The following is a 10485-nucleotide window of genomic DNA, read 5'->3' on the forward strand; positions in this document are numbered from 1 at the left end:
TATTTAATTTAATAGTAAATGAGAAATAAATACAATAGTGCAAGTCATTAATTATTATCTATGGCTACAGCGTGAAAAGGCACATGTAAACACAGAGCAGAGACGGTTGTCTGGCATCTGAATCCTGGCTCCCATCTGCTCCCTGCCTTCTGAGGCATAAGGTTGAACTGTGTCAAGGTAGAACTCTAGCACAGAGTTCTACCCAGCTGCTGACTTCATGTGGGCCTTGCATGCTGAGTAAAGGGTTTGTTTTGTTTTTGAAGCAAGGCCTCATGAAGCCCAGGCTGCCCTCAAGCTCTGTAATCAAAACTGACTCTGAATTCCTGATTCTTCTGGCTCCATCCACCGCCCTACAAATTTTGTGATTATAAGTATGTACTACCATGCACGCTCTCAAGATTTACACACACACACACACACACACACACACACACACACACACACACACACACCTAGGAGTATGAAAGAAGTGCCTTCAGTCTAGTCTCCACTTTCTTTTTTTTTATTTTATTTTATTTTATTTTATTTTATTATTATTTTTTTTTTTTTTTGGTTTTTTGAGACAGGGTTTCTCTGTGTAGCCCTGGCTGTCCTGGAACTCACTTGGTAGACCAGGCTGGCCTCGAACTCAGAAATCTGCCTGCCTCTGCCTCCCAAGTGCTGGGATTAAAGGCGTGCGCCACCACTGCCCGGCTAGTCTCCATTTTCGATACAACCCATGACAATTCCCCTAGAAACCTATGATCATGGAGCTGTGTAGTGGCTAAGCCTTATCAGTTGGCTTGTCTTTTCTACAACATTGTGATTGACGACATTCTTCAAGATAAGATAGATTTCTATTTTTAAAAATAGGGACAGAAAAAAAAAAAAACCCTCAAAGATGAAGACTGAAAAAACAGGACAAATCTCTGCAGACCTACCTCCCTCAGCAGATCCTGTGAGATCCATCCAACGGAGTACCACCTGGATGCCACACTTATCCTTCTCTGAGGTGGGAAGGGCTAGCACCCACCTTCCAGGGACTAAAGGACTTCTGCTCTTAGCAAGTATTAGATGTATAGCTACTAGCACTCTCAGCTAAAACCCAAACCACTCAGTACCCATTGCCTTGATACATTTATTGGTCAGACCTTTAGGTGCAGTAAACTATAGAACATTCTAGGCTGTTAAGACCATACTAACATGAATGGTCTTGATGATAACAAATATTAACAGCATCCTGAACCTGTAAGCTTTCCTGAGGGTGTTTGCCAGGCCTCACAGAAAAGTAGCTTTCCAGAGGAAGCTTAGGATTCAGCAGATGGAGGAGTTCATTTACAAGGCGGCCGCACAGGAAAAGCTATACATATTAGATAAGAACACAACCTGCATGGGGCCAGGAAAGCAAATAAGCAGACTGAAAAAAAAATGCCATATATTTATAAAACTGGCCTATGACATATTGACAGGTAAAAACAGATAGTGACAGTGCTGTATGTTGAGTGGCCAGCACACACAACGTAGCTCAGATAACCAACTGGGTTAAAGGCAGGGTATCATCTTTCTATTCTTGGTGTTGAATAGATTTTTAATTGGCTCTTCATTGCAGAACTGGGTTTGTGAAAAGTCTTTGGGGAGGGAGGAATTTTTTTTTTTCAGGTAATCTGATGTGTGATGTATTTGAATGTAGTAACCATCTTAGTGTCTAGGCTCCTCCTTGACCTTGTCTTCGATGAAGGCTCAAGGCATGTCCCTCAGATGTGGCAGATGATCAGAGGGTCTGTATTTGTCCCCTCATTTGGAAGACAAGGGGAAAAGATAGGTCTGAGTGCTTCGTGGAAAGAGGTTGGAGGGAAGCTGTAGATGAGGGACTCATCAGTCGCGTTGTAGAAGGCTATGTGTCCAGAGTCATAGTCCAGGAACACACCAACTTTATGCACAGGCTCTCGGACATGTTGACCCTTCAGGGGTGATGAAACCCAGAGACTGTAATCTTCACCAATTTTTAAGCCTATGAGTGAGAAGAGGTCACCAGGAGGCTTGGGGAGATTCCCTTTTCTGTTCACAGAGTCCTTGCAGATGCCCACTTCCCACTCCGTCTTCTTTCCCACTTCCACCTCCCAGTAGTGTCTCCCGCAGGTGAAGATCTGGGATCCCAAAACAGTTGCAGACTGATCAAATCTCTCTGGATTGTCAGGTAATTGCTGTCTGGTCCCTCCGTATCGCACACTTTTCAGATCATCGGACAAAAGCAGGTAGGCATTGGCCGTGGCTGGATCTAGAGTTATATCTGCTGCAAAAAGAGACAAGAATGAATCTTTTGACATCCTTGGTGACCTCCCATGTATATTAATTTTAAGCTAAACTCTTAATAGATAGTCCTATTATTATTTATTTGTTTACGAGACAGGATTCTAACCAACTAGCCCAGGCTGGGCCTTAAACTTGGCAGTTCTCTCTAGCCTTAGCCTCTTCCATGCTGAAATTTAGACATAACTACCAAGCCCATCTAGGCCTACTTTTTAACTTAGGAATTAGGCAGGCAAACAACCCCAGTACTCATAAAAAAAATAAAGTAGTAGGATATGAGTTCAAAGGCAGCCTCGGCTACATAGTGAGTGGAAGGATAGTCTGGACTACACAGCAATATCTGGTTTCAGAACCAAGTTTGAGGCCAAACAGCTCTATGTAGTAAATTCAAGACTACCCTAGTTTATATTGTAAAATTCTATTTCAAGATAAATAGAACTTTCCATTTAATTTCAGTGCATTTGATAAGATAGACTCCTTTAGAAAAGAAAAATTCCACCTCTAACTGGACTTAATATCTTATGTCATTAATTCCAATACTTAGAAACCTTAGACAGGTGGATTAAGATGAGTTTAAGGCTAGCCTGGGTTATGTCATAAGACCCTATTTCAAAATAAATAGAACACAGAACAGAATCTCTGAGCTTGGTTACACTACCCATGGAACAGACAATGAAGCTGTAAGAAGAGACAGAGTAGAGTCACATGAAGAGAGATTCCTCACATCTGTGAAGAAGAGATGAAACTGTAAGTGTAATAAACATTGTTTTCTAGACAGTTTTAGAATTCCAGTTATCTGTCTACACAAAAATGCCCTCACTGCTAGTTATGGCAGGATTCCTGCAGTTCAGATAGCAGACAAACAGGTAATTAACATTTGTTACATTCCTTCTAAGTGCAAATTCTTTCCCAGGCATTCATGTGTTCATTGTTGCAACTATAATATTCTCATATTACATGCAACAGCACATAGAGAATACATGAATAACATGTGCTAGAGTGAAGACTCCATAGTTAAAAGTGCATGATGCTTCTCCAGAGGACCACAGTTAGGTCCCCAGCACTCATGTCTGATGGCGCACAACTACCTAGATTACCATCTCCAGGGGATCTGACACCTCTGACCTCCTTGAGCACCCAAATTCCTGTACACTCACACACATATGCACGTAGTTAATAGTAAATCTTTTAAAAAAAAATAAAAACTTAAAAACAGGTTAGAGGTATCACACTGTTGGTGGGACGCCTGTCTAACATGCCCAAAGCCCTGGGTTCAATCCCCCAACACTTAAAATAAATAAATTAGTAAAACCTGGTGTGGCTACACAAACTTACAGCCACAGAACTTTGGAAGTGGAGGCAGGAGGACCAAGATCATCCTTAACTACACAGGGAGTTCTAGGCCAGCCTGGCTACATAAGACCTTGCTTAACAAATACAAAATGATTAAACAAGCAAAACTAAGTTTCAAAGAAAATTGAAATTCATACAGATTGACTTTACAGAATCACATTACAAAATCATTGAGAACTGTAATAGTACATTTTTAATTTGTGGTTTTCACTATGCCATGGTCAAATGCACCTTAGTGTGAGTTAGCATCCTAGTGACAATGTCAAACAGCTCACGTGAGCTACTTGGCTGTCATCCCTGCCCACCTGTGAGGAGGTCATTCGAGAGGCCTCAAACTTTCATTGACTGTGGGATAATTTGCCTCCATTAAGACAGGTAAGCATAGGGGTCAGGTCAGTTTGGGACCCTCTTTGGTTTTGAGTTATTCCCATACACATCCTCTTACAATAATGTACTAGACATTCTAATTCCTTCATCAGCATGTACACTGTGCACACACTCCTGTCCAAACAATGCACCTAGCAACCTCAGGACCCCTTCCTCTCCAACACGCATCAAGCTCTATCTACCTTCATTTTTGAATAATCGTATCAGGCTATACATTACCCCCACCTTTGAACAACAATATATGTTTCCCATCCCAGATTACAATCCAATTCAGTTTCCACTCAAATGTTTCCAAAGTATCCCGTATATGACAAATAGAGGGGCCTGCTTCAAGCAAATTAGAGTCAAAGACTACCACCACCCAAGGTTGTTCTCTGACCTCTATACCCACAGATAGGCACCTACACCTACACTCCTAGTCATGTACATACACATACCATGATCACTCTCACTGCCTGCCCACACACAGAGATTAAAACAAAAGAACTTAACCTAGCTTTTGTCCTAACAGGAAGAGAGCTGACAAAGCAGGATCTGCTGCAAGAGGGCCATTGCATGTGATGGGTACAGTGTGTCCATATCACAGAACCCTTTGACAACAAGCAGTGTCTCATAGAACATCAAACAAGGCTTCTTCTCTCTTGGCTCATGCATAAGCCTTATCTGCAACTTGGTGCCTTAGCACTGGCTCCAGATACTGTAACTGGGAGCCTCATGTCAGAAGAATCTTTCATGTCAGAAGAAACTGCCCAAGAACTCAGGGATGCCCATAACATGTGCTGAACTTAACTATGGAAATCCCTAAGGATGTGACAAGAAGATGGACTTACTACTGAATTTTTTCAGCATCTCCCTCATCCCGGTGATGCGACAGAGGCTCAGCTCCGTGATGGTGGTCTCTGGACACTGAAACAACAGGGACTCATACCTTCCAAGAGAAAACAGAGCCTCATTCTCTCCGTGACACATATCACATAACCTGGTCCAACCTGTCAGTCCATAGCATCTCTTCCCAACATCTACATACTCTTCCCCACACCATCACTATTTCATCAGCACCAGATCTCCATAGCCTATACAATAGAGACCTAATAGAAACCTACCGATCCATGGCTCCTTTGACTTCCTAGGGATATAAAGAGAAGAAGGTTAGTACGTGTTCATCTCCATCACTAGCGAATAGTGAATCGATCCTCATCCCAATCTCACACTAGTTACATAGACTCTACTTCCATCCTAGCACATCTTGAGAGGAGGTAACAGATAGGACAGGAGAGTAAAGTCTCAGCTGCTTCTAAGGATGGTTTTTAATGAACATAAGATGTTTCTCACTCTGACCAGAGAATAGTTTGTTCTCTTTGTTCACACCCAAGCTTTTAATTAAAACAAAAACAAATCTTTCTGTAGGGAGTAGGGAATGCATTTGTCATAACACAAATATGGAAGTGAGAGGAAAAATTAAAGGCAGGCTGTTCTCTCAGATCACATGTATCTCAGCCATGGACAGAATTTCTATGGTCAGCCTTGACAGCAAGCACCTTTACCCACTAAGCAATCTCTTTTTTTTTTAATGTGTTTTAGCATATATTCATTGTGTATAATAATGAATTTCATCTGACAATTTCATACATGTATGTATTCTGATGTATTCATATGTGTTAATAATGTATTTTTGTGTATCTATATATGCACATAAATTTGATCTTGTTCTCTTCCCACTCTTATTCATCCCGTTTCTCTTCTCAATCTGTCCACAATTCTAATCACATGACCTTGTTTGATGACCCAAAGAGGTTAATTAGGGTTATTTATAGGGGCATGGGTAAGGGATTATTTACAGAATATGGGCAGCTTACCAGTGGCTACATCACTGAAAAAAATGTCTCCTCTCCCCACCCCCAGCAATTACTAACTGCCTAGACATGCTCAGAGATGACTGGGGGCTCCTAATATTTGAATATTTAATACCTGAGGCCAAATATTAACCTCATGCCCCAAGGAACCAGAGGGGGGTGGAAGCCTGAGTGAGAGCTAAGACCAAGCCCATGTTATGTTTCTTGATGTCATTTAGCCATTTAGAAGACACAAAATTAGACAGCACTCTTTATAGAGTCTGATCATGAATGGGCCTTGAAGCAGAAGTTGGTCCTGTGGCTTATGACTGAGACAGTATTAATGATGCAGTTGTCTAGGGAGATAGTAGGCAAAGACTGAACTGTGGGCTTGGCACTCAGAACACATGGATTCTCAGCTATAGAACAATCAGGTCTCCTTAAGAGCCATCAATCTTATTATTAAATATTTGCAACCCTAGGTGCCTTTAGCAGGTGACCATCACCTGTAGGCTACAGACACTAGTATTTAATCCATATCAGATTTTTGAACAAATTAAACTGACCGTGCCCAGTAGCTTACAAATAAATCATGAATTTCTAGACAAAGCTGTGTTTGCAGAAGCACGTCCAGAAGAAACTAGTCATCACTGGGCTCGTTTGTGAAATGTTTTTTTGGTTTTTCTTTTCCTTGTTTAATTTTTCCTCCTTTTCAAGAATTTTTGATACCCAGAATGTCAGTTCCTTAGGGGAACTACTTTTTTAAGGCAGAATTTAATTTTTCAGATGAATATGGGAAAAAAATGTAGCTCCTATAGCTTGAAATAATATGGGCCACTGTACATTTTCTTTTTTTTTAATTTTTTCCCGTGTCCTCATGAATTTTGCCTCACCTCAAAAGACTCTAACGTCAAGTTCTGACAGGTGGACTCAAGCTGTCCAATCATTTTGCTGAGGTGGCGGATTTGCTGGGTCAGATGGATCTCGTTTTCCCTCAGCTTCTTCAGGTTCTGCTTTTCCTCCTTCTCCAGGAGCTGGAGCTGGAGCTGTTCCTCTTCCTTCAGGAACTGATGCATCTTCATATATTCAGACACAACGACCTGCTTACAAGTCTTTGTCTCCTCCTGCTATCACATGTGCAGAAAAATGCACGCGCACACACATACACACCATGCACACATCACACACACATACACACACACACACACACACAAATGTTAGCAACAGAAACAGTCCTATAATGCATAATTTATATTGATATGATGGATGAAGAGTAAAGTTTTGAAAGGTGCATATGTACCCAATAGTCAACAGAAATCAGATTCTCTAATCTAAGAACTGTCATTTCTACTGAACAAAACAAACAAAAGAAGTCAAAAAGTATGACACATAGTAATCAGCACTAATTGGAAATAAACTGAAATCAAAGAGGACAGAATTTTGAAAATAAAATTAAAATTAATAATAGGAAAATACAAAAATGAAATAAAATTTAAAAGGAAAAAATTATGAAAGGTGAATGTATAGATTATTAAACAAATATTGATTTTAAAAACAAACTTGGCATCGAATCACATACTAGAAATACATCAAACTTAGGAGGCAAATGCAGAGCCAGGAGGATTAGATGTAAATCTGAGGTCAGCTTGTTCATCTCCAGGACCAGTTTCCCAGATAGCCAGGACCATACAGCAAGACTCTGCCTCACAAAACAAACAAACAAACAAAAAAAATTCAACGTGTGCAATGAATGGTGGTCTACCACATATGAAATCCTAGTACTTGATTGGCTAAGATGGAAAAAAAATCACAAGTTTGAGGCTAACCTGGGCTACATAGGGAAAGGCTGTCTCAAGCAAAAGTCCTCATAGTCTTCATTTATTGGGAGACTCAAATATTCACTTTGAGTGCACTAGCATGTACATGTGTGTGTGTGTCTATGTGTGTGTATGTGTCTGTGTGTCTGTGTTTCTATATATTTGTGCCTCTGTGTGTGTGTGTGTGTGTGTGTGTGTGTGTGTGTGTGCACAATACATCTGTACATCTGTACAGACCATAGGATGACCTTGGATGTGATCAATCTTCACCTTTGACTTGGTTTGAAGTAAGGTCTCCATGCCGTGTTCATCAGGCTAGCCCGCTGTTGAGTTTCTGGGGACTGTTGTATGTCTGTCTGCTATCTCCTGGTAGGGATCACAGGAGGCTACAGATTCTCATCCTTCTGGCTTTTATGTGGGCTTTGAATATGCACACTGAGGTCATGAGGCTTGCATGGCAAGTGCTGTTACCCACGGAGCAAATTCCCCAGCCCTAATGTCTGTACTGCCTGTGCCATACTAAACGTTTAATTCTTTGTTTTAACTGCTAGGCAATTCAAGTCCATATCTGTGACTAACCTCAGGCATCTGTTGCAGTGTGATTCAATCTACTATTTTGCCATTGCCCCATTTTTTTACTTCCTTTTAATTGACATGCAATTTTTTCCCCTGAGCATCTGAGAGACTCATTTTTAAAACCGGTTTCCATCCTATCTTGCAAATACATTGCTTGGATTTTAAATAATACTAATTAGATCCATTATAATAGACTGGCCAAAAAAGATAAACAAGGAAAAACAAATCTATCTGTGGTTGAGTGACCCTAAACTGAGCTGTGATATTCCCACGTGAACACACAGTGACAGGCAGCCAAAGTGAAGTGAACTACCTAATGACAAGACTCAAAAACGGTCTTTTCCTCCTGACACGTCACCAGGTATCTCACACACAAGACCAAACCCTAGACAGATGCTGACCTTACACAGCATCACCCGCTCCTTCTCATGGTTCAGGATGGCCTGAGCTTCCTTCTTCTTTTTCCGTAAAATATTTATGATATCCTGGAGCTTTTCCTGCAATAGAAACAAACCCCTTGGCAAACAGGCAGGGTATCCAGTGGCAGAAAGCTGAGGAAAACTGGTCATTGGAAGATGACTGAAGATCTCAAAGAAAAGATCTCAAGAACCACGCTACATGAAGATACATGCCCATGGCTGTCACCGACAGAGACCTGGATGAGAATTAGTGGATAAGACCAGACCTGTGTTCTGAGGTTGCCCCTGAACATCTCAACTTACTTTGTGTTTCTCCTCAGTCTCACTTGAAAAATACGCCTTGTTCGTCCCATGACTTGGAGGTGAGAGATTAGTGACACTCTGCTCATCGTCAGAGAACACCCTACTGGGCCCTGGTGTTCTCCCACAGACGCTCTGCTCATCTTCCTCATTCTGCAGTACCTGGGATCTCAGCTGTCTGCCAATATTAGCCAGTCTCCCCAGTCGCTCGTTGGCTTGGAAATGAGGGGCTCCCAAAGTCCTCCAGCACTCGGGACAAGATAAAGGTGTGCTGTGCTCCTCCCAGCTCTTGAGGAGACACATTAGACAAAAGCTGTGCCCACACTCGGTGGTCACTGGACTGCTGAAATAATCCAAGCAGATGAAACAGGTCAGCTCTTCCCTGAGGTTCTCCATCAAATCTGCCGTGGACATTTTCTCATGGTTGGACATCAGCACAAGGCTACACTTCTAGTCTGGGATTACAGAAGTCCTCTTCAGTCACAGCTGGGTGATGATCGGGTGCTGTGTTGTTATTACAAGGAACTCTTGTTCTCCTCTGTGCCTGATTACACTGAATGATATGTGCTCTCCAGCACAAAGCCAATTGTGACTTAATGTGGAACTCCTGGGCACTGACTCATCACCAACCCCAACCTTTTACTGAATGTTTTTCTATGCATGCCACACGCTAAATGCTGGGTATCTGATATAATTGGATTGGTCTCTTTTTTTTTTTTTTTTTAGCTAGTTCCTGTATGTAAATGGCACCAAGAAACCATTTAAACACACAGGTTTGGGGTTCAGATGATTAATTACTTAGTGTAAACCAGCACAAAAAAAAAGGTAGTGGTCTCTGATTCATGAATAGAAAGTATGGTTGAAATCCTTCAGTAGAGTGCACTTGACAAAATTAGTTGGGAAAGAAGAAAACTACAACATACATTCTTTTCTCATTATGCCCTTTTCTCTGCTTCACCAAAACCTAAGCTTTCCACATAGTAATAAAGTACTCTGTGCATTTGTTCGCCTGTATTCATCCTAATAAAGGACTATACCATGGAACTATCTCTTGACCTTAGCTACACAATGAATTGACAGTTATGCTTATCCCTCTGCCCTGAAAGACCATGAGACTCAACCATCTGCCATAATAAAAAGTAGCTCAAGTGAACATTACCTGAAGACACCTTTGCACCATGGAATGGATAAAGATAATTCTATCTTGGTAGAAATATAATTTTGTCGCTTATTTTCAATTTCACCTTCTACAAACGTTCAAACTAGTCATAAACCTCCTGACCCTCTTTTAATTCTTAGTTGGCAGAAACTGAGTGGGCAGACATTTTTCTTTTGATGTTTAGAAAAGTAAATGTATATATAGTACAGTGTTTTATGTACAGTAACCTCTACAATCAGTGCCAAGTGCGATAAAACCACAATGTCATGTGACCATGAGTCGTTCTTGTCATGTTATCCTTCTTCATGCTTTTTGCCACAGAGTGTATCTTAAGCTCCATTTCGTGCACCATA

General features: G+C 41.2%; 1 protein-coding gene across 1 annotated transcript; it reads right to left on the reverse strand.

Annotated features, from left to right (window-relative positions):
• Window positions 1-1398: 1398 nt before the first annotated feature.
• Window positions 1399-9541, reverse strand: Triml1 (tripartite motif family like 1). The gene is made up of 6 exons (XM_034520811.2): window positions 8977-9541; window positions 8656-8751; window positions 6755-6985; window positions 5133-5155; window positions 4860-4957; window positions 1399-2272 (listed from the first exon to the last, which is right to left on the reverse strand). The coding sequence occupies exons 1-6, from the start codon at window positions 9403-9405 to the stop codon at window positions 1734-1736; spliced, it is 1416 nt and encodes a 471-aa protein (XP_034376702.1). The 5' UTR covers window positions 9406-9541; the 3' UTR covers window positions 1399-1733.
• Between the last annotated feature and the right edge of the window lie 944 nt (window positions 9542-10485).

Source organism: Arvicanthis niloticus, chromosome 16 (assembly GCF_011762505.2).
Source record: "Arvicanthis niloticus isolate mArvNil1 chromosome 16, mArvNil1.pat.X, whole genome shotgun sequence".
NCBI classification, from domain to species: domain Eukaryota; kingdom Metazoa; phylum Chordata; class Mammalia; order Rodentia; family Muridae; genus Arvicanthis; species Arvicanthis niloticus.